Raw genomic sequence first — 24,302 nt, forward strand, 5'->3', positions numbered from 1 at the left:
CAGGGGCTGCAGCCCAGCTCCAGGTTGAGCTGTTGTTCAGCATCTTAGCTGTGGAGGGCAGTGTCACTGGCCCTCATATGTGGGATCCGAACCGAGGACCTCTGGCGTCCCAAGCCAGTTCTTAACCACCGCGCCACTCAGCCGGCCCCATGCACTTTTTAACATATGTAGTACGTCGGTATGTGGTATAACTTACATGTTAAGAGTCTATAGGTATGTACGGACGTCTCGGCCCAGGTGGCTCATCTGCATGCGGCCTGGGTCCTCACCACACACCCCTCACTGGTGCTTCTCCCCCAGGAGCTGAAGGGGCTCCACTGGCAGTGACCTTGGGACAGTCGCTCCCATTCAGATGGCAAGTCTGGCTTTGGCTTCTCCTAGCTGGGCCCTGGAGGCAGCAGGGGCTCAGGGCTACCTAAGGACAGGTGGCAGGCCACAATGAGACCTGCTTTAGCCAACCCTGACTGGCCCCCTTGTTTCCTCCCAGCCACCTCCAGGCTTCAGCCTGACCTCAAAGCCCTCCCCAAGCCTCCACCACGCCCATCCACTCTCCCACAGGGAGCTTAACTCACTCTCCTCCACACTCCTCCCCACCTGCGGGGCCCAGGCCCTGGCCTTCAGGACTTGGGCCTCTCTCCTCCTCAAGGCCTGTTCCGGGGCCACCTGCGTGCTGAATGAACACGGTGTCAGACAAATCTGCTTCCCCTTCAAGGGTCTCTTTATTCAATTTGTGAACTGTCAGCAACTTGGCCCAGCCCGCTGAGGCCTCCTCCGAGGGCATATACAAGTCAAAACGCAATGGTGCCTTTCCTATCACCAAGGATACCAACGTCTTTGGGCACCCCAAGGCAAATCAATGGTATCTGCTTCTTGTTTACTTTTTCCTAACAGAATTCCAGAAAAATAGATCTCTATTATATATATATTTATACACACACATACACATATAGAAATCCTTCAACCGGGAGGTAAAGGATTTGGCGTTTTCTGCAGTGTCGCTCGCCTGGCGAGGCCAGGAGATACAGGCTCTCCCTGGGAAGTACCTGGGGTGCAGTGCTGAGCCAGTGCAGCAGGGAGGGCAGGTCTCCAACAGAAAGACTGGGCTATGACAACCCACGGCAGCCCCTGCCTGAGTTTCCCACACACCGTAAAATGAGAGAGATACCTGATGGAGCTTTAAAACAAAAACCCAAAGTGCAGATGAAAAAAGATTCCCTGATAGGCCCCACGGGGGGCTGACTTCTTGGGAAGAATTCCAAGAGTCTCATACAGCAGACTAGGGAAGCAGCAGGGAAGACACCCACCCACCAGCACCCAGGACCCCTGCAGACAACAGTGTCATGTACAGAGGTCTACTCAACTAGTTAGGAGGTGCCAGGCTCCATCTCCTCCTCAGGTCTTCAACCACAGTCATTGGGTGCCAGGCAGGGGAAACCAAATGGCCATGGTGGGACTCAGGTTACCCAAAAAAGCCAGTGGTGAAAATGGGCTGTGGGTGATGAGATGACTTGGAGACAGTCCTGGAGACTGCCCATCTCCACATTATAAACCCCTAGAGTGATCTGCATTGTACCCATTGCCCAGAATGATAAGGCTTGAAGGAATGATGTGTTGGTGCAAGGTATTAGAAAGGGCTGGGTTCAGCAGCCATGTTTGTATCCTGAGGCCCATCCTGGGGCTATGGTTTAGGGCCTAAGGAGGCCGCTTTGGGTGGGGCATTTCCAGGGAGACAGAGGTGGGTGGAAATGGAAGGTTAGTTAGGACCAGTGCTCAGTGCCCTGGTCAGTCACCAGAGGCCCCAAAGGCACTTGGCAGCACAGAGGAAGAGCACAGTGAGACCCAACTGGCCTCATTGGGCAAAGAAGGGCAACACCAGGCATCACCCACCAACGCAAAGTCTGGGAAAGGAACCCAGAGGTCCATTCTCTTCCCACTTGCCAGCAGGTTCTTCAAGCCATGACTGCCACGGGCAAGACCTGAGAGTGCTTCAAAACCTTGTCCTGAGACTGGGGCATGGGACCAGAGCCACGGGGCTCCCCAGGGCACAGAGGCATGGGTGGGGTGAAGTACAGCTGTGAGGCTCTTGGGGAGCAAGTCCAGTCACCATGACTCTAAGTCACTTAGGGTTCAAGCAGACTGTCTCCTGAGGAGCCGAGGAAGGAACCCAGGAAAACCCCCTCGGCCCAGCCAGAGGGCAGCTTGCGGTGTTCATCTTTGGTGTTGGAGAGCAGTGAGCTGAGGTTTGAGACTAAAGCTTGTGGAAAGCTGGAAATCCAGGGTCAGGGATGGTAAAAGAGGGTGACAGGCACAGTAGGGGTTTCCGGATGGGTGGGGGGAGGTATCCAAGCCACACAGACCCTCACTGCACAGAAACTCTGGGGAGGGCCCCCCATGTTGATGTGGCCTCCCAGATACTTCCTAGCTCATAAATGTCACAATGTCCCAAGGAACAAGGAATTTGCTTTTGATGCAAATCTGGTCCACCCAGCTCCAGATGAGCAGCTCCCACACCCAGCTGGCCCTGGAGGGAGCGCAGGGGTGGGGTAGGGGAGGCGAGGTGAACTAGGGCTACAGCCTGCAGAAGTGTTCCCTAGAGAATGTATTTCCCTGAGGCCCCACAGCTTTCCTGACCCAGACTCCCTGCTGCCTGTCTGTACCTCCCTCCCCGCCACCCCGGGCAGCCCCCTCTCCCTGCTGCTGCAGGGCAATGTCAGAGCTCCCGCGGAATGATGGAGAAGGGCAGCACCGGGCTGCTGGATTCCAGCTCGAGGGCGGTCAGGAAGCAGTCGACGGCAGCCTCGCTCTGGCCGTGGGCCTGCAGCACCTCGCCTAGGCCCTGCCACGCCTCGTGGCAGGTGCTCTGCCTCTCCACGGCATCCCGTAGCACCTTTTGGGCCAGGCTCTTGTGGCCCAGCCGACTCAGCATCAGACCCTGAAGAGCAAGCACAGGGCGGGGGGGGGGGGTTAGTGAGGATGTCCTGCGGCAGGGGCAAGGAATGGGAAGCAGCTTGGCCACCCACCACCAGCCAGAGAGGGTTCCAGGCTTGGTGTCTCAGGCTTGGGTATGGTCAAGCGACTGTGCCCTTGACTAATGCAAATCCTACCTGTCCCTTCCCCAAACTCCTAGATCCCCCACTGTGGGAGCTGTGTCCTCCCTGGCCCCAAGGGGTGGGCTCTCAAGTCAGCACGCCTGGCTTTGAGTCTCCCCTTTACCAGCTGGGGGATCTTGGGCAAGCCACCACTCTCTGGCCCTCGGTTTCCTCATCTATAAATGGGGAAGAACACAGCCACCTGGAGAGATGTGAAGTTTACATGAGTCAGTCTATGTAGAGCCCTTGAACGGTATCTGGCCTACATGAGCCTCAGTCAATGGGTCTGTGACTCTCAGCCTTGCTGCCGCACTGCCCAGCTGCCCTTCTCCCCAGGGACGCTGAGACTGAGGAATGGATGCTGCAGGCTCCAGACTCTAACTGAGGGGAAAGCCTCGAGCTCGGGGTGGGTGGGGCAGCTCCTCTGCCTGCATCCGTAGCCAGTCTTCCTGGGGATGTCTGGGTCCTGGGACCTAACGTCCATTCCAGCCTGGCCTGGTATGTGAAAGTCATACAGGACAGTCAGATGACTGGGGACCAGGGACAGGTGCTGGGTGAGAGGAGGGCTCCGGGTCAGGGTGCTCAGGAGCTTGGCCTTACATTTGGCTCCAACAACCCCGTTGCCCAAGAGATACAGGAAGTGACAGGAATTGACATAAAAAGGGGTTGGGAAGTGAAACTGGCACCCTGCCCTTCTACATCGACTTCCACCCACACTGGGAAGGGTTGCAGGGAGGTAGGGGAACAGGGTGGTGGGAAGGGGCCAGGGGCCTCTGGTCCCAGAAGGGCTGCTTTGTACCATACTGTCCCACTGATCTGTGTTCCAGCCCTCTGAGGTGGCATGAGCTGGCAGCAAGGGGTGGGGGCGGGGGCTCTTCTCGTTCAAAGATAGGAGGCAAAGCATGAACAGCACTGACTGACTGGACAGGCGGGGCTGGGGTGGGGGTGGGGAGCTGCCTTCTATGTGCCGGGAGCCCCCTCTCGGGTGCCCGCCCACTGATGGCCATGTACATTTTTAGCTGGAACATTTTCCTCCTCACTGTGCTCCCCAGAGTTAAGCCCTCCGTTGCTATGGAGACCCATTGGGGAAGATGCACATGGCTGATTTCATCAAGTCCTCCGAGAGCCTGGAACATGACCAATTAGGCAGGAGGGAAAGTTGGTGCTCTGGAGGTGCTGACTGGCGGTCCTGGGGCCAGGGGGTGGGAAAGGAAGGGGAACTGCTTTCAGTCTTTTCAGCCCAGGGCAAAGCCATCCCCAGGGAACCCTGTGGATGGGGCAGGGGACAGGGAAGGACAGGGGAGCCGTGGCCGGGTGGAGCGTGAGGCAGGGCTCTGGCTCTGGCCAGATGGGAGTGGTGCTGACTCAGGGCTGCCTAGGACCAGAGGGCCGTGCCCAGTCTGGCCAGCAGGGCTCCAGGCCAAACCATTCTGCCCACAGGGCCTGGGAGCTGGTTCCTGAGCAGCTCTGGATGGAACAGGGCCCACAGGGAGGAGGGAAGGAAGGCGAGATGACAGTCCTCCACACACCAAAATTAAGCACCAAAAATGGAAGGTCTGAGCCCTGTGAGTGCTGCCCATGGGGGAGCGACAGTGGACAAATGGGGAAGGCCAGCAGGCGGGCGGGGCCGCGGTGGCTTTTACACGCTAAGATTTCTATATTGAGCTTCTGGAAGAGAGGGCTCTGTCTAAAAATGAGTTTGAAAACCCCTGATCTCAATAAACGTGTGGATGTTTGCAAAGGGGCCAGATATGTCTGTGGGCTGGACAGGGCATGCGTGCATGCGTGCGTGCGTGCGTGCGTGTGTGTGTGTGTGTGCACTCATGCATGCGTTATTCTCAGTTTGGAGGGTTTGCAGTAAGCTCCTCTGCATACTCTGCGTAGAGCACAAGCCCAAGGCTCCACAGCCACAAGAACCCCAGCTCTGCCACTGACAAGTGCAATGACCCTGGCCAACTGGCCCATTTTCTCTGAGCTGTGGCTTCCTCATCTGTAAACGAGGAAACGGAAGAGTCCTTCCTCATAGACTATCATGAGGATTCTACAATGATAAGCGTGAAATCGGGGAGCAGGACACGTAGTGGGCAGACAGCAAATGGAAGTCTCCCAGGATGAGCAGAGGGTCCTGGGGAAGTGGGTGGGTGGGTGCAAAAGGGTGTGGAACAGCTGATTTCTCTAGCAGGCAGGGCTCCCTGTGGGGCTAGACTGGGGTTAGATCACGTCCCCCCCACCCTGGGGTGCTGACCTTAGAGCCTGAAAGGAGATACAAAGCTGGGGTCAGGCTGGGGCCCAGAGGCCCAGGGCTTGTAACAAGATCTGCTGCCACCTGCCCGAGACACCAGCCGGTTCATGTTTGGTAGCAACTTGGAACTGTTTGCTGCCTGACAACTGGGCAGGGCCTGCCCCAGGAAGACGCGAGGTCTCACCTGCTCTGCCCTCAGCCCAGCACTGCTGAGGGCCCACTGGCACTCCTACCCACAGCTGCCTAGAGACCGGGTCTCCAGGGAGACGGTGGGTAAACCATTCCATCCAAATGTCCCTGTTGACTCCTCCCTAACCTGGCCAGGGGGTACCTTGAGCCCAGAGAAACCAGACCTGCTGGGTGACCCTCATCTGAGAGAGGCCATAGCTGTGCTGCCTGCGCACAGAGATCAGAAAACAAGGTGCAAGCTGCTTATAGCGACGGAGCACTGCGCCTATAAGAGGGGGCCAGGGTTTATTGTAGCTGCTCAGGGACTGGCAGGGCTGTGCCTCAGGAATCCCAGAAATTCCTGACTTCATCCATTCCTCCCTCCCTCCCTTCCTGGATCTCAGGGAGGAGGGTGTACCTGGCCACATCTCATCCACCTGGGGCCCTATTCCCCAGTAAGCCTTCCCTGAGGACACCAGTCCCCCTGTCCACACCATTACCATGATATTGTACTCTGTTACCGTGGGCTGTCGCATGCGATACATGCCCTGTCCCTCCCCCTAGGCAGGGGGACAGGTCCCTGGCTCCTGCCTGCCTGACCATTCCCCACAGGATAGCAGTTCAACAGAGCTTGGGTGGGAGGGTCCTGGGTTCAGAGCCAGGTACACCAGAGGCACTCAGGCGTGCTTAGTGACCTGCTTAGGGCCACAAGGACAGGGAGCCTGAGGGCCCTGTGAGGAAGACCCTCCCTGTCAGGAGCCCAGGTTCCCTATGGAGGTACTGGGAGCGGTCAGGGTCTGCAGCCTGGGATGGGGACGAAGGATCTGGTCTTATTTTTCATAATCGCCACTGCATACCATCTTACCCCATTAACTCAGTGCCTGACACTGTCCCCCGGAGGGGCGGGGCAGCAGGGAGGTCCTGGCTCTGTGCGCCTTGTTCTTCTTTTTTGGGGGTGGGGGTGGGGTGGGGAGGGAGGCCTGCCCTGGGAAGTTAGCCCTTAGCGCTAGGCCAGCTGGAGGCTAGGCTGAGAGCTCCCTCCCCACCCCTACCCTCAAATATTTATAGAAGTTATTTTGGGAATTTTCTCTCTGAGCTCAAGGCACATTCCTGGGATTCTGTCACAGCCTTTCCAGCTGGGAAGCTGGGAATCAGCTGGAGGCTGCTAGAGCCTCCCAGTCTCTGGAAGCTCCTGCTCAGGGACCCTAGGGCTGCAGAGAGGACGCTGTGGTGGGACCACCTCTGAGGCTGCTCCACAGGAAGGCTCCCTCCCTTCACTCAACCTGGGGTGGTGACACACCCATGAAGGGAGTCCCACATTTCAGCCTGCTGAGTTTTCCCAGGTGTGTCAGCCTTGACCTATGCAACAAGACTAGGAATGAGGCATCTCTCCTGGCTGAGAACCCAGCCCACACACCACCACATCCATCCTGGAGCTGAGGTAGCCCCCAAACCACAGGCTAGTCCTACTTTCCTGTTGGGAGAAGGGGCACAAATCCTTCTAGACCCCACCGCAAATGCCTGGTTAATGTGTGCCCCCAGAGCTCCCCCTGGCTCTCGTAGGAAGCAGCCTCTGCTGAGGGCGCCCAGCCTGGGGTAGCAGAGGTGGCTGTGCTCCTCATGTGGCAGAACTCATGCCTGTCCCTTCCTCCTCCTGGGGCCTCCAGAGGGAGAAGTGGAAGAACACCAGTGGGCCTCTTGGCTGGGTGGGGTGTGTTTGTCTTCAGAGGGCTCCAGGCCAGGCTCCGGGATAAGCACTGGCTTGATGAGGGGACGAGTCACATCCTGGGGGCGCCCCTTGCTAGCCCTACCTCTAGTCAGGAGGCTTGGCCTTTTCTCCTCCTGTTCTCTGGGCTGGCTAGGGGCTCTGCCCACCCCGGACACGGCCAGGCCCTTGGGGCTAAGCCAGGGGGCGCTGTAGCAAGGCCTCTGGACTTTGGGTTCTAGAAGTGAAGACCCTGTGATGGGCAGTGAGAAGGGGGCCCACTGCAGAAGTCCCCCTCTCAGACTAGGAAACAGAGCCTCAGGGGACGGTGATGGTTTATTTGGGGTGGGAGATGCTGGCCTACTGGATAAGGAAGAAAGGGCTGAACCTTGCAGACACAGTGAGTCTTTCAGACCATTGATTCTGAGGCTAAGCTAAGCCAGCAGTGCTTAACTAACATTCTGATCTGAATCTATGACAAGGTGACAGAAAGCTTCCTTTCCACTTCCTCATCGGGGTTGGCATGGACTTCAGAAGCCCACGCACCAGCTTAAGGCTTTCCAAAATCCTGAGCCAGAGCCAGGGGAATCGCCCTTGTCTTCCGGAAGGTCTCTGAGCCTGGGTTGAGGGTGCGGTGGGGTGGGCAGGGGCCTCCGAACACCAGCAAGGCCAAAGCTGGGGGATCATGCCCTTGCACCTCCCACTTCTCCACACAGTGAGCCCCCAGAACTCTCTCTTCCTGCTTCCTCCCCCTTTCCCATCAGGCAGTGCTGGGGAAGGATGAGGCAGACAGAGCTCAATAAAAATCACCCCTCTAGGAGGTCAAATGACCAACAACATCTTCCTATTGAATGGCTCTGTCAAACAGAAGCAATATTCCCCAACTACTGGAGCTGGTGGGGCAGACAGACTCCTCTGACGAGGGGCTACGAGGTGTGTGCACGGAGAACTCAGGTTCTCCACGCCCACACAGCAGAGGGTGAGACTTCTGGGTCCTTCCACTCCCTCGGGCTGCCTGGGCCCTCTAAGCCACCTGCCACAGCTCAGGAAGCTGACGACAAGGGAGGCCTAGGGTAGGTAGAAGAGGCATCCTGGGTCCTGAGGGATGGCGGCTCAGGAACCAGAGACCCTGCTGTTTGTGTACTGTGGCCTCGTCCAGAGTCAGGGAACACCCAGAGGCTGGGCACCAAGGTTCCCTTCTCAGCTGTTCAGAACGCCTTTCCTCTTGAGAGTCAGAAGCAGAGGCTGTGCCAGCCTGGAGCGACTACCAGCCAGAGTGCACGCCTGAACAGGGCCTCCCCGGAGCCTGGCCTCCCCTGCTCCTCCTCTCCGGCAGCCTCAGGGCGCCAGCACGCCCCTTTAACTGAAGAGTCTCAGCCAACATATGCGATTGCAGGACCAGGTCTCAAATCCCCTCGTCCCTCAGCTCAGACTCTTGCCTACTGAATAGGCCGCCCTCGCTCTCAGCTAAGGTCAGCCGGGCCTTGCACTGTGTACACGCTTGTCTCAGCCACAGGGCAGGTGGGGCCCATGTCCTGCATCTGTGCCTTGGCCAGTCACCTGGTAGGCTCAGTGAGGATTAAGCAGCTTTACTGCAATGAGTCTGTAGGGTTGGCTCTGGGCTTCTATTTCCCTCTGCAAACCGAGAGCGTTTGAACCTGGCCTGGGAGCCGTACTTCTAAATGAAAAAAATACATGTAACCCCAACTACTGGGCCATTAACTCACAGGATTATTTAACCTAATTTTAACAGGAGCCATAGGTGCTTGGCATCCTGGTTCCCATTTTACAGACAGGGACACTGAGGTTCTAAGAGGCTGAGAACTTGGCCAAGGTTAAACTGCAAGTAGAGTTAAAGTGGGACTCAAACCCACGTCAGTCAGACTTGAGGGCTGCGCTCCAGGCACAAGCCGGCTCTGATACTGGGGCTTAAAAACTGTCCCAGCCAACCAGCCCCAGAGGCAGCTCTGAAGTCCCCGGTCCCTGCCCAGAACCTCCTCCCTTCCTTTTTAGCACCCTGCTGGCACCATGGGCCACCTTGCAGCGCAAGGAAATTTAGGCCAATGCCCTCACCCCATAGCAACAGGGTCAAGCAGCCTGGTCAAAGGTGAGCTCAGGTCACTTGCCATGCAGTCTTCCGTTCAAATGGTGACAAAAATGCCTGATGTTATCTTTTCATAGGTCTCAACTCATCTGAGCCCTAAAACTACCCCTTGAGGTCCCCATTTGATAGAAGAGCCAGTAAGGGGAACTAACGTATTTCCCCTGGTATAAGACGCACCCTTTTCCGAAAAATTTGGGGGTCTAAAAACTAGATGCGTCTTATACAGTGGTTGTATGAGCACAAAAACAAGCGCAAAAAAAGCGGGAAATGAAAGTAAAAATAAAAAACCCACAAAATCTACAACCACTGTATAAGACGCACCCAGTTTTTAGACCCCGAATTTTTCGGAAAAGGGTGCGTCTTATACATGGGGAAACACGGTAATCTCCAAGTGACCCCATAACTTGAGGGCTGGCAGTGCTGGTTATATTTCAGACGTGCGACCTCTACTGTCTGGTCTTGCCCTCCAGGATTGGGGATGGGGCCAGCCAGGGAAGCTCTGTTGTAGGCAGAGTTCACCCCTTTGGCCTTCGAAAGCCGAAGCTTCTTGTTGGATCCTGGAGCACCAGCAAAAGGCCCGACCCAGAACCTCAGGGCTGGGCAAGGCAGAGCCCTGGTCCTCGCTGACTCAAACCCCTCCTTTGTTGGGAGGCAAGGATGGTGGTGGGAAGCTCCTGGGGACTCAAGAAGTGCTGCAGCACACCCCAGCCTGGGGGGAGCGGGGTGAGAGGCTCTGGGGCCATCTGGGGATGGCCAGGCCCTTGATCCCCCAAACCCACTCAAAGAATCAGAAAGCGGCTTCACACAGGGAGCAAGAGGGGACAAATGCAGGGGAATAATTCACAGCCGTGCTCTCATCAGAGAGCAACGGATGACAGGAATGCTGCCTTCCTGTCTTTCCAGAGGCATCTGGAGAGCAAGCAAGCAGGGCTGTTTCAGAAATTACACCCCTGGGAACTACATCCCAGGGGCCAAAGCTCAGGCAGGACAGTCTCCCCTGCTGCTGGGCTGCCTGAGGAGGAAAGGGTTCTGGGGAGATGGGGCAGCAGGAACCTGGAGCTCTGTCTCAACAAGGGAGCATGGGCAGGGGCCAGTGAGGAGCAGGAAACCCCCACCCCCAGTGTGTCCCTGGGAGAGGAGGGCGGGGTGGCAGGAAAACACCCACACCTGCCCACTCATGGCTGATGCTTTCTCTGTAGTGAGACAGGCTGCATCAAAGCATCTATACTCCCAGCTCAGCCAAGTGGAGGGCAGGGAGAGCAAGTTGGTCTGTAGCCAGGGCTAGTGACCCTCCTACCATTAAGATCAGGTGAACTCAGTGGAATCCCCTCTTGGGAGGGCTCTCGGTGACTTGGCCAGTCCACCAGCCAGCCACACCTGGGCTTCTTGCCATCCCCAGGCATCCCTGTTCCCTTGGGGGTGCCTGGGAGGAGCAGGGCAAAGATAGGCTCAGAGAGACGAGTGCAGGCTGCCTGAGGACCCTTCTCTGGCTGAGCCTGTGAAGCCCTCTCTGAAAAGCAGTGCGACCTGGGGGCCAAATCCTCCGCTGAACTTGGGAGGGACCTTCCCAAGGTCCTTCCTTTCTCTTGTTTCCTCAGAGGCAGGCAGGTCAAGTTCAGGCTTCCCTTTTTAATTAGATTCTTGTACCAGTAAATTAAGTTCTGAACACTCCGGCTGAGTGAGTAGTGTTTCCGGCCACCTGGAGGGTGTTGGGGCTGAGCTGGAGGAGGCTGTTGGGACCTGTTCCTGAGAATTCACTGGGAATTTCCACCTGCAGAGAGCATGCCTTTTTCTGGTTACAGTTGGAACTCTCCCAGAGCAACCTGGCCATTCTTGAGTCTAGCGCAAGTGGCAGGTGCAGGCCCAGGGCTCAAGGACACAGACTCCTCCGGGACACTGCTGTGGGCACAGTGGAGACTCTTCCTGGGTGAAGCACTGCCAAGGAGGTGTCTCCTTCCTACCTGATCTGGGTGGAAAAACCTGAGCTGAGCCCAAGGTGGAGGCAGAACCATGGAAAGGTCTCTCTCATCACATCCAGGGCAGGAAGGCAGCAGGACAGGGAGAGTAGAGAACATGCTTCTGGGACAAAGTTCATATTCTTAGAAATGGTGGAACCCTGGCTCCTGAAAGCAATAGCTTTCCCCTCCCAGAGGCTTTCTCCAACCTTTCGTCAAGTATCCTGTCCCATTTACGCAGCCCCCGGGTGGGGCCCCGAGGCCAGCCTCCCAGTATTTGATGATCCTGCTCTAAGGACTGTAAGGCTGAACCTGGCCCCCACACAGCTCACTGAGTCTGTCTCCACTCTCCTCTTTCCAGACCTTGAAGAGTGGGACTCAACCACTACCTCAGAGGGGGCTCACTGAGGGACCAAGAGCTCCTCCAGCCCAGGCTGTGGGTGGCCGTGCTCTCAGGGGACCCTTGTCCCCACCAGAGGCTGGTATCTCACAAAGTCACAGTGGCGTGTTAAAACCAGGATGTTCTCCCTGGGAGCTTTGTCAATGACTCCACAGGGGGACACCAGTTCCCTTCCATGTTCCTTTTTCTGGATAACTCTCCAGGGATGCACCCACCTCTGGAGTTCACAAAGGCTGAGATAACTGATGACTCTCTTATTCTCTACCGACTATTTTTACAATGACTCCCTTACATAAATGTCAAGCTGACTTAGGCTGATGGGTAATGGCCCCCATCATGTTGTACCATGGTGAAAAAGATCCCAATGTCACATCTATGCTCAGTGGGAAGAAGTGCTGTGATTGATTAGCAATGTCTGTCATGGGTGAGGGACTGGAAAGTGTGGTGGTACATATGCTACGCATGCTTTGCTTTCTCTGGGATTGCATTGCAAATTTTTAGAAGCACTTTTGCATGTGTCACCTCATTTGATGTGAACAACATCGGTCTAGGAATGATGAAGATTATTATTCATTTACAAAAGGAGACACCAGGAGTGTGAAAGTGTGTCTTTTCTTAAATTACCCATGTGAATTAGGACCAGAGCCAGGATTAGGTCCCAGATGTCCTGAGGCTGAGGCCAGTATAGGGAAGACACTTAGATCACGGAACACTGGAGACCAACACCCCCAAGTGTTCCTGTGTCTTTGGAAAAACAGTGCTTAGTAAATCTTCTCCAGGATTGAAATTTGCTCCTCTGTATGCATATGTGTGGGATGCTGGCAGGAACAGAGCGTGTGGAAAGGAGATGGACTGCCCACGCTGGAGCCAATGGCCCCTCTGGTGGCTTGTAACCTTAACAGTGGGCAGGCCTGCCTCTGATTTCATCACATCATGGAAAGGCACCCCGGGAAGAGAAAAGGAATCATTGAAGAAACATCTATAGGGAGCCACTCTGGACAGCTCTCCAGTTACCATGGAAACCCACCCTTGGAAACTGCTTCGATTGCTGGAAAAATAGCTACAAACAATAATAAGCATAAATGAAAAATGGTACACTGTTACTTCAAAATTGTACTTGTTATTGGATTTCGTCGGGTCTTAGGAACTGAACGGCAGGCTCATATCCGTGAGCGCAGTGGAAGGCAGACAGCTCTGCCTGGCTGCCGGCCTAATGACATAGCCCATATCCTAATCAAGTTTCCTGGATGTGACCTCCGGGGAGGCATTCATCAGAGGAACTAATGTCTAAATTGCGGGAGGAAGGACGATGTGCCTTGCAAAAACCAAACATTTGCTGAGCAGACTGGAAGGCAACTGGAAGCCAGGTGGAGGGGAACATGGAACAGGGCTTGATGTCACTACATGGTCTTTCTTCAACCGACACGGAACAGTCACACGGGCCTAAGTGAGAGTGCCTTTAAGAAATAAGGCAGCGGGGATAATCTGAGCTGGGAATCCCTATTCTAATCTGTTCACAAGGACTCCTCGGGTTGGACAGGACCTTATAAAGATGACCTAGTCCAGCTCCTGCCCATGTGATGTTTCCATTCTCTTGGCAACGTCCTCACCAGGTGATTTGAGTTTGTGCTTGGAGTAGTCTAAGAGTTATACCACTCTTCCTGACCCGGAGCTGCAATCTAACCCCCTGGAGCTTTGACTCATGAACAAATCAGACCCCTTTTGCCAGTTACAACCCTGCGGCCATCTGGAGTCGTTCTCCTGATCCTTCTGTGCTCTCCATGTGCCAAATGACAGTGACATCTCATGGTCATCCTCCTCAAAGTGCTCTCCAAGGGGACATCTGAGGTGGAACCCAGACCCTGATAGACAGAGGCTGTGTTGGTAAATGTGGGCTCCTAAATTATACTTCACAATCACGGTGCCTATGCAGGCCTGTACGCTTTCAGACCACTGCCTGCTCTCTGCTTAGGCAGGCAGGAGACACCAGTTATGCCTAGGGTCTACTGTACCACCTGTCAGAGCAGGTATTCGATAAATGTTCCCTGGCCCCGAGAGTCCCCACTGCACAGAGAAGCTCTCCCAGGAAGACAATGGCAAGGTCAGGATAAGAGCAGCAGCATCCTGCTCCGAGCATCCAAACCTTCCCACAGGAAGAAGGTCCCCGAGCCCAGGGCACCCGAGTCCTGAGCTCCATGTTCTAGGGTTGGGAGCCCCATAGGCCATTCTCAGTGTGCGCTGGAGTCAGGCCTGACAGGACAGCCCATCTCAGCATGCCCGCTGAATCCCGGCCAAGGAGACATGGAGCTCCTCTGAAATGGGGGAGGCGGCCTGGTGATCAGGGAGGGCCTGAGGACATAAAGAGGAGCATTTTGGGATCTAGAGTCTCCAGGGCGAGGGCCTGATGAGTAATAGTGAAAGCCCTTCGGGGTTAGATGACCGTACAGGAAGTGACAGCGAAAAGGAAGTCGCAAAGAATATCAACCAATCCTCCTAGATTTTTTCATCAACGCAGGCAGGCTCTGATTGAAGGGGAATGGCCTGTATTTGTAAGAAGCATTGTCTCTCCTAACAGAGGAGGGAGGAAGCCACCTCCCTGTCCCCCACCCCTTCCCACCAGGGAACAGTGGCAGCTAGGCACCTGCAGGCATGGAGGGGGTGAGGGGGCAGGAGGGCCCTGGACCCCTTTGTGGGGGTGCGGGGCTGACTCACCAGGCTGTGCATGATGAACACGCCATCGGGGTTCACTGTGAGCGCCTCCTTGTACAGCTGCTTGGCCTCCTCCAAGCTGCCCTTCATCTCGGCCAGCCGGCCCCGCATGTAGAGCACCGAGTGTGAGGTGGGGAAGAGGCCCGCTGCCTCTTGGATGCAGAAACCTGCTTCCTTGAGGTGATGCTGCTCCATGAATAGCTCGGCTGCGAAACCAGGACAGTGGGAAGTGAGAGTGGTAGAAAAGTCAGAGGCAGCAGCCCCCTCCCTGGGAACCGGCTTCAGGTGAGAGAGGGAGGCGCTCACCCCAGTCCCTCAGTGGGAAGGGGCCTGGCAGGACTGGGTCCCCAGCAGCTCCTGGCTTCCCTCCAAAGCCCAGGTCTTTCTGCTGCACTGAGAGGAACAGGGGAAACACACACAATCTGCTCCCGATCAGCGGAAAATGGGGCAGTTTCTCCCATCCTGTGCCAGCCCCCATAAACGCACATTTCAAATCCTCCTGTGCAGGTACACACCCACAGCAGGCGCTTTTACAGTGTGGCTAATGGGGGTTGCAGCTCGGCCTCGCGGCCCACTCAGCTCTCCTGTCACAGCAGCCCCAGGCTCGGCTGGGGCCCCTGCACAGATGAGAGCACAGAAGGGCAGGCAGAGCCTGGCTTGTGACTTTGCCAAGAGCTGTTCGTAGCAAAGGCTGAGAACTGGGATTATGAATTCAGATTAGGTCTGGGATGAGATGGATAACAGACATCTCATTATCCATCTCAAAGGAAGCTCCCAGAAAGAGGTGGAAAACCTGGTCCCGGGCATCCCATCTTCCTGTTCCAACAAGAAGCAGGAAGAAGGCCTAACCAAGGCCTTGATTGCAGCACACAGCACTTGGGGTACTTAGCGTGAATGTTGCTTAAGGCTCCATTGTGCAATCACATGGTTTATCACATCCTAAAATACTATACAGGGCTTTTTGAGCAAGGGTATTCCTTTTCCCTAGCGGAGACCAGAATTTGGGAGAATCAGAGAATTAATTAAACACAGAGGAGCCAGGCTCCCATGATAAGGGGACACAGAGAGAGAAAGGCAGGCTTTTATTCAGAGACAGCCTGAACGGGAGATTCCCAAGGCAGAAAGCATGGGGAGGTGAGGCCTTCAGGAAGGGGAGGCTTTCAAGCTGGGGCCTTGCAGGGAGGGCTGGCTCATTGGTCAGGGGGTTGGTTCTCTCAGCCTTGGCTGTCCTCTGCTCTCTTGTTGTGTTCCCTTCTGGAGCTGCGGCCTGGGGCTGAGCAGGCTGCCTTCATAACTAGCTATTGAATTCTGTGTGCCTGGCCCTCCCACAAGGACAAGAAGGGGAGGTGGGGGGAGGTGGGGCAGCTGAGCCACCAAACCACTGGAGTGGCCCAAGGCAGTGGAGTGACAAGTGCCAACTCTGAGTGTTCGGGGCACTCAGAAGAGGTCAGATCAGCTGTGTTGGTAAGGTCAGGGAGGTCTTCCTGGGAGAGGCAGCATTTGAGCTATGGCCTGAAGGCTCAGGGGCACTTGTACTGGCAGAGAGAAGGGAGGCTGTGCTGACCTGGAGTGCTGGGCTACACGGTGGCAGCAGTCCCCAGGGTCACAGAGGAGAGGGGAGAAGCAGAAGGAAGTGTGTGGTGTGAATGTAGGGGGTGGGGAGGCGGCTTCCTCCATCACTAGGAGCTCAGCTCAAGAGGCCAGGTTCTCCATTTCCCTAGACCTTACCCCAGCAGGCCGGCCCCAAGCCTGGCCCACCGGCCCACTTGGTCCTGGCATGGCTCATTAAGCTGTTTACAACTTGCCGCCCTACCTCCTGAGCCTCCTCTCTGGAGGCTGGCCCTGGTCCCTCTCTTGGGGACTCCTCCCAGTGCCTTCACATCAACAGGCTTCAATTACAGGATCCCTACACCTTCTTCCTTCCTTGGGGCTCTGGGCCTTGTAGGGCTGGCTGTGCGCCAGAAAACATGCCCTGAAAGATGGGGAGGGCTGCTTTGCTCCAATGGACTTCATTACCAGTCAGGCAGGAAACCAGATGACATACAACAGAGTCAGAGAAGAGAGGTCTCCCGAGGGCTGCTGGCTGCCTTGCAGATAGGCCCACAGGTCTGGGGGGCTGCAGTGCACCCCTTCTTCCTAGACTGCAGCCCTGGGCAGTTGTTTTACCAAACATGGTGCTCCCAGACAGCTGGCCTGGGCCGCAACAGGAGCTGCATGGCACCGTGCCCGCCTATGGCCCTGATCCTCTACTACCCAGCCCGGGCTGCCAGGGCCGCGAGGTGCCCACACCCATCCCGGCCTTCCCTGGCCAGGGCTGGATGAGCACTCACTGTTACTGGATTTTTCTTGAACTCGCACAGTCGTGGTCATCATCCCAGCCAACAGGGGCCTCGCTGTCCCCTCACTGTCAGAGGGCCGCTCTCTGACCCCTCCAGCTCCTTTACGCTCTCTCCCTGCCTCTGATTTTCCCCCTCTCTCATCTTCCTCCCTGCCTACTCTTGCTGTCCTCTCTTGCCTGTCTGTCTCGGCTTTTCTTCCTCTTCCCTCCATCTCTCTCCACCCGCCCCCCTCTGCGCTTTTTCTCGGCAGGCTCCAAATGGAAAACATCTGTTCCCTGGAGCTTTGCAACAGTCCCTTTTATTATTTTTTTCTGAGGCATCCTGATATAACCCTGCACCCAGAGCTGGGTCCGGTCTTCCTGCTCTTCCTGCCAATGCCAAGGCCCCACCCCGCAAGGTCCGGGGATGGACTCACTCTTCTTGGGCTACTTGCACACCCCCTTTGCAGGGAGAACTTTGCCATCAAGCTGGTCCTCAGCTGAGGAGCTGGGTGAGGGGGGGCCCCAGGGCCATGCCTAAGGCCTCTTTAAGGGCCTCCCCAGGCAAGATGTACTGTCTAGAGACCCTCTGAGAGACTTCAGAAAGGAGGGGGGCACACCCAGCTAAAAGGGCAGGGGCTCCCAAGGGAAGGAAAGAAGTTAAGGTTGGGCCCTAAAAAAATCCACCTTAGCCAGCCTTGAGCCTCAAGGGAGTCACCAAAACTGCCCCCTACAGGAAATGCGCATCCTCCCCCTGGAGCATACCCTCAGGACCCAGGACACCCAAAATAAAGGAGGAGGAGGAATGCGGGGAGGACAAAGGAGGGATGGGAGACAAGACCAGGGAGGCCCAGGAAAATAACAGAGAATCCACAGGCCTAAAGGGATTTTGGGGTTGGTCTGAGACCCTCCACCCCTGGTACCCAGAGAGGGGCATGACGTGCTTCAGCCACAAGGGAGTCAAGGCTGGGCCTGCGCTCCCGACTTCCTGTCCTGGGAGTGCTCTCTCTGCTAACGCAGAACCCTGGGAGGAGGGACTGACAGGTAGAGAGTGGGGAAGAAGAAAAAGCCTGAGGAGAGGACATGGAAAGAAGGCACAGGAGGCAGAGGGTAGAGGAAGCTGGGGAAAGGGAGAGTGAAGGAAGATAAGGAAAGGAACGAGGAGGAATGAGGCAAACAAAACAATCAGAGGAGCGTGCGGGACCAAGAGGAAGACACAGCTGCTTCCGTGATTATCATTTTATAACAATACAATCTTCAGACAGAGCCTTGGCTGGGGCAGCTTCCACCTGCAGTGCTACCTAAAGACCTAGGGACCAGCGCCCAGGCAGTGTGAATCTGCCATAGGGGAGCTGAGACACCCGTCAACTTCCCCTGACCCAGGGAAAGCCCATGGCCGCCTGTGAGCCCCTGGACCTCGGGGGCGGGGGGGGGGGATTCTCCTTTCATCCACCTGCCTCTCTTTAGCACACTGTTAGTTCCCAGAAATATGAGCAGGACAGTGAGAGAGGAAGGTGGGCCACCTTGCTCTCCTGGAAAGCACCTCTCGACACCCAGCATTCTGGAGTATCTATAGGGTGTGATGCCTCTCCCATGCTCGCAAAGACCGGCTGCCAACGAGGCAAACTTCCTGAAACTCATCTCTCAAGTGGAAACCCTCTGTGAGGCTTCTCGCATCAGACAAGAATGGAAAGGAGGCTTGAGGAGGGGAGGGGAGGAGGATGAGAGTTGGGAGAGGAAGGACATTACAGTTCCCAACCTAAGAGTGGGTTAATGATGGAACTCACTGCCAAAACAGGATGCAGTTTATCTTGAACCAAACCAGGGGGATTAGCTCATTCCAAAATGATACAGGGGGATATTTTTTCCCTTCTTGCAAAATTGCTGCAGCTGGTGGAGTCATCAGGCAGGTGGGTGGGGGTGCTGGTGACAACGCTCTTAGGCTAGGTCAGGTTGTGGGGAGGGTGGAAGTTACGGAGAAGTTACTGCCTTGGTGATCTGCTCCTGGCAGCCCGTCATTCAGCCCTTCACATGCTTGCTGGTGACGATGGCCAGAGGAGGGGAGAGGGCTCATGGAGTGCAGGTTGCTCCAGAAGCTTCCCATGCTTAGAATGAAAGACCTAGGACACGTTCTTACTTCCCTTTCTGGCTGTGACAGCTGTCCAACAGTCTAATCCCTTTCTTCTATGACAGATCCCCTGATTTTTAATGGGGCATATGAACACACAAAATAATGACATTTCCCATAATCCTTTGCAGCTAGGTGTGTGGTCATGTGACTAAGTTCTGGCCAATGGGTCGTGAGGGGAAGTGATGTGTGCAAATTCTAGGGTATGTCCTTATAGGGAGGAAGTGTCTCCTCCCACTTTTCCTAGTTATGCCTTGGAATGTGAACGTGGTGGAGAGCCATGTTGGATCAAAGGTATGAGAGTGATACCCCTTGAAGAGCAGAGCCAACAAAATGGGAGCTCCAGAGTAGGTAGCACACAACTCCGAAATTGCGTCACTGTGTTACTGTTACATTCCTGGGAGTTGGTGAAGCACCCAGCATGCTGCTCCAGAGCCATTATGGCTCCATATCTTAGAAGAAGACAGGAATCTTTGCCTAAGAGGAGGCCTTTTCTATCAGTCCTCTGGATTTCTCAACATTCTTCTTCCTACTTAAGATGCAACAAGCTGACTGTGGAGCACAGCTCCCACACATCCTTAGCGTCCTGAGGGACACTGATATAGTAACTGGGGCAATATCTGCATTATTAAAACGTGTCCCTATCTAGCCTTTCTGTGAATCCTGGTCCAACTTTTTTTTTTCCCCCAGGTTCAGAGCCTGTGGTAGGGAAGAGTGGGGGTGTACTGTATGCTAATGTCCATATGTGAAATCCATGCTGCGGGAAACCTTAGATTCTCAATCAAGCACATTCTAACTCTGACTTGCAAAACCTGTGTGTCCTAGGAGCTGATTATTTATTTTTGCTCTCTTTCCTATCTCCCCTTGGAGGCTATCGGCACCACCCCCTTGGTGAGGAGGGGGCGGATAGGAGGATAATCAGGAAAAAAGTGAGGAGCTTCACTTGGGCAGATCTCAATCAAGGAGGCATGTTGGCCTGGTGCATATTTGGGATTCCACTTATTCTATTACCTTCCTCTTTATTCTGCTGCCATTTTACCACATTCTGGCACATCTCCGTCCTTGATTCATTTTCTCTTCATTCTAATCCACCTTTCATACCACCATCAGATTAAATTTTTAATCACTCCAGTGAGTTACTCCTTCGCATTCCTTAGCTGAGCATCAAAAACACTCAATGTTGGGCCGGCCGAGTGGCGCAGTGGTTAAGAGCTGGCTTGGGATGCCAGAGGGCCCCGGTTCGGATCCCACATATGAGGGCCAGTGACACTGCCCTCTACACAAAAACAAAACAAAAAAACACTCAATGTTGTTGGTGCCACACTGCCTCTACGACTACAGTGGGTGGAACACAAGCCAACAACACTCACTGTACACCTACTATGTGCCCCACACTGCACTAACTGCCTTAAACACATTAGCTCATGTTAGATCAGGGCAGGCAGGAGTGAGCTGGCATTAGAACCCAGTTCTGTGCGACTCTGAAGCTGCCTGCCTCCCCAACATTAACTCACTCTCAAACTCCACGGTGGCAACAGTGCCAATTAGCTACCAAGAGGGACTATCTCCTGAAAGGCAACCCTAGTGTTACCAGCTCTTTGCCTTCCATGAACTCTACCACTAGACCTCCCTTTCCTGGGGGCCACCACGCCTCACCTCTCTAGCTATTGTGTGAGCTCGTGGGGTTGGAGTACTAACTAGTTGCTGGAGTACTAGCTAGTTCTGCTCAGAAGGTGAGCAAGAAGGAGGAATGGGGCCTGTTTTTGAGACTGAGACTATCCTGCGTTGCCTTTCCTCAAATCCTTTCATGTATGTATTTGCTGCCAGAGAGCCTCTCCTGGGTAGGCAGGCAGGCACCATTCCCATTTGGCAGAGAGGAAACCCATAGCCAGACAGATTAAGTGACTTTTCCCGGGCCAAGCAAAGAAGAAACAACTGGAACTAGAGCTCCAGGTTCCTGATTGCCAGGCCTTTCCATGAGGAGTGAAGCCTGTGCGAGCCTTGTCAGGAGCCCCCACCTCCCCACACTCCCTTCTCCAGGACAGGATACAGCTGAGAGAGCCTGCAGGCCTGCTGGCAGGTGAGTGGATGTCACTGGGGCCAGGGACACTCACCAGCCTGGAGCCAGATCTGTTCCAGTGTGGTCCACTGCTGCATGGGGCCCTGCTTCAGGACTGAGCTGGGCATGGTCAGCTCTGACATGGCCTCCTCCAGCCGGGAGGCTGCGATGGACGATGCCCGCCGAGAGCCTGCAGAGCAAGATGGGAGGGGGCTGAGCAACAGAGAGGGAGTGCCACACACTACAGGCTCCAAGAGCAGAGACTACTCAGCCCCATGGAGAGAGACAGGGCACCCCAAGTCAGGGCAAGGTGGCTGCCAAGCAGCTCACAGAGCCACTAGGAAGGGCACACCTTGTACCATCACCCATGGCTGGGGAAAGGAGCTTTCAAAGGGGCAATCAGGCAGTGAGTCCCCTTCTAGGAGCCTATCACTAAAAAAGACAATCATACATGTTGGGGATGCTTTTTACCACTGCCTGTAATGCCGCAAACAGCAATGACCTGAATGTCCAACAACAGGGACTGATTAAACACAAGTGAGGGTATATTCATAAAAAGCTATGCAGTTGTTTAAGAAACGATGCACAAACATGGACATTAATACGGGAAGATGTTCACATTCTACAGGTAGGTGAAAAAGGCAGGCTGAAAAAGTGTATGGCTACCTTTTTGTAAGAAAGAAATATGAGCATGGAAAACGGTCTGGAAGGCCATTGATAAGGTCTGGGTGGTGAAATTATGGGTGATTTTTCTTTTCTTCCTTTTGCTATTTTTGTTTTCTGTTTTTACAGGTGCATATTACTGTTTCTTATACAGAAATGTCCCATTTGAGGTTGTACTGTGAAGGATCCCTGGGTAGCAGCTCAGGTCAGACCCTGTGCCCTCTGGAAAACCTCTCCGGTGGTAGTTCTGGGTGACGTGGGTCCCTGTTCAGGATATATGAGCTGTTGACATTTATGATTCACATGCAGGTGAAATGTGAGCACTTTTTCTCACTCTCTCAGAGGCAATAAAGGTTCCAGTAAACTCAGGAGACCTCAGGGCAAACCACAGAGGATTTCAGTTTATAAGAGTGCACAGTCCTAATAATTTGCTCACGGTTCTTCCCTCTTCAATTGCAAGGGTGCTACACCCACCTTCGCCATTCCCTCTTTGGAGTCAGCAGCTCCACATGCAGATGTACCTTTCAAGCCAGGGGCTGGGCTTGGCATCGGAAACCAGTGCTGTCACTTCACAATGGAAGTGCAACTTGGTTCATGTCCACAGAAATGGAAAAAATGGGCAATGCCACTAAATGCAACTCCCTCACACTTTCGTTCCTGTGACTAATTCTTATGCTGTCTTTGAGGAAAATTTTCTGCTTTAATCAGGTCCTCAGTTAAAAGCCAGCTTGGGCTTCAAGATGTAAATATAAGCTCAGCTCATGCCTTCCTACTTGATTCAATCTACTAAGGACATTATAATGGCAGACCTTGGCCTCGAGCCTTAGCCTAAGGAGAAATGGTTTCTGTGCTCCACAGCTACCTTTCTACCCCAGTGCTCACCATTTTCATGCCTATTCCAGCCCCAGGGCCTGCAGCCGTTTTGCCCCAGAGCCAGCATGGGCCCCGAAAGATGCCTGAGGGCAGCTCTTTGGCTCCTTAGCATAAGACCCCTGGGCAGTAGCTGGCAAGGAGTGGGGTGGATTTGGTCAGGCTGGGCAGGTGCCACTCTGTGTGTGTGCTTAGGCTGGGAGAGCAAGATGTGGGCTCATGCGGACAGCTGCCCGCGGGGCACGTTCTTACCGGAGTCTGCGTCGTGGGCATCAGGCAGAGTCAGGTGCATGCCACTCTGCTTCTTTAGTGTGAGGCCCTCGCCGAGGCTGCCGTCCTTTTCCAGGCCTCTGGAAGGCAAAAGAGGGCCAGGTCTTGGTGAAGCGGAGGGCTAGCAGGGAGAACAAGGGAGCCTCCTTGCCAGGCAGGCTCTGGGGCTGACAGCCCAGGCCCAAGAACGGAGCCAAAGCCAGGCCCACTAGGAAGGATGGAGACAACCAGCCCGACAGATCAGGGCTCAGGCTTGGGATGCTAGAATCTGGCTCGCCCCAGAGGCTAAACTGACATGATGTTACCGCCCCACTGCTCACACACATACACACGCTGTCTGCTGTGTGCCTGTGGGACCACCAGGCTCCTCGCTATTCTGTAATGTCACCACGTTGCATGCCCAAAGCTACATTTGCTCATGCTGCAGCCACCGAGAATCTTCTCGCTGTTCTTCTTGGTCCACCCCAAACCCCCTCCTTTGGAATCCAGCCTGAGTGGCCCTCATCTGTCTAGAAAGCCTCCTGTGGTTCCCCTGCCCCTCACGTGGCCTTTCTTCCCTGCTCTCGGTCAGCATGGATCCCAGCACCATAGATGCTGAGGATTAGAAACTCTCTCTTTCCAGCCAGAAGCTCTCCCAGGCTAAGGGTCTCTTCTACCTTTCTGTTGCCCCCACAATGTATAGCTGAGGGCCAGGCACAGAGCAGGCACTGTGCACTGGCTTCCAAGGAAAGGCCGTCTTTGCAGGTCACCCAAAGTGCCCCAGCCCACCCTTCAGGCACCCTACCTTGGCTGCCAGGGTGGCCCCAGAAGAGTCAAAAGGGGCCCCTGGTGTGGCAGATAAACAAGCGTGGTGATCCCATTCCCCTCCCCTTCCCCAATTCTCCAGGTCCTTGCAGCTCCCACACGGCTAGGGAGGTTCGTCTTTTCTCAGAATGGGAGTTTGGGGAGGCCCCAGCTCAGAAAGACAGAATAGCCTGTTGTGCCCTTCCTGGGGCACACAGAGCCCACAGTCACCCCTGCCCACTGCCGGGGATGCCAGTGGCCCTTGAACCTGTTCACTGGAGAAGCTTAGAGGACCAAGGTGAAAAGGGCAGGAGAGGAGGGCAGGCCCAGCCTGGGGCCAGGTGCTTCTTCCCTTCAGAGGGGGGTCCAAGATGATGGTCCCACAAAGGATGCCAGGGCCGGGGTATTTTTGCCATCCTAACTCAGGCTCACAGTGGCATGAACACTGGCCTGTGGAGGCGCAGCCATCTTTGTGGACATTAGAGAAAACCTCCCACAAAAACACCGTGGGCCAGGGATGGTTCCTGTACTCTCCCACTCTCTTCCCATTCCTGGAAGACACCTGAGCGTGGGGCCAAAGAGTCAAAGACACTGGATTAAAGCTATGGGGACACCCCTTCTTATCTGTGCAACCCTCAGCAAAGCCACCTTTCTTAATAGGTCTTAGTTGTCTCATCTTGAAATAAGCGTGAGCATGTCAATCTCACAAGGTTACTGCGAGGAGCACGTGAGACAACATGGGCAGGTGCCCAGCATGTGCTGGCTTGGAGATCAACAAATACAGCTTCTCATCCACCTGCCCTCCCAGCCCCTGAAGGGGCCTCTCCTAGGCTCCATAAA

At 55.0% G+C, this 24,302-nt stretch overlaps 1 protein-coding gene across 3 annotated transcripts in view; it reads right to left on the reverse strand.

The window, feature by feature from the left end:
- Nucleotides 1-695: 695 nt before the first annotated feature.
- The window catches only part of TTC7A (tetratricopeptide repeat domain 7A), a 129,791-nt gene continuing 106,184 nt past the window's right edge, over nucleotides 696-24,302 (reverse strand). For all 3 annotated transcript variants that reach the window (XM_019655863.1, XM_019655864.1, XM_019655865.1), the window contains 4 exons: nucleotides 22,662-22,759; nucleotides 20,932-21,066; nucleotides 14,376-14,578; nucleotides 696-2,932 (listed from right to left, as the gene is read on the reverse strand). In XM_019655863.1, coding sequence (XP_019511408.1) covers nucleotides 2,711-2,932; nucleotides 14,376-14,578; nucleotides 20,932-21,066; nucleotides 22,662-22,759 — 658 coding nt within the window. In that variant the 3' untranslated portion in view covers nucleotides 696-2,710. The remainder of the gene's footprint in view (nucleotides 2,933-14,375; nucleotides 14,579-20,931; nucleotides 21,067-22,661; nucleotides 22,760-24,302) is intronic.

Source organism: Hipposideros armiger, unplaced genomic scaffold (assembly GCF_001890085.2).
Source record: "Hipposideros armiger isolate ML-2016 unplaced genomic scaffold, ASM189008v1 scaffold_248, whole genome shotgun sequence".
In the NCBI taxonomy this organism is placed as follows: Eukaryota; Metazoa; Chordata; class Mammalia; order Chiroptera; family Hipposideridae; genus Hipposideros; species Hipposideros armiger.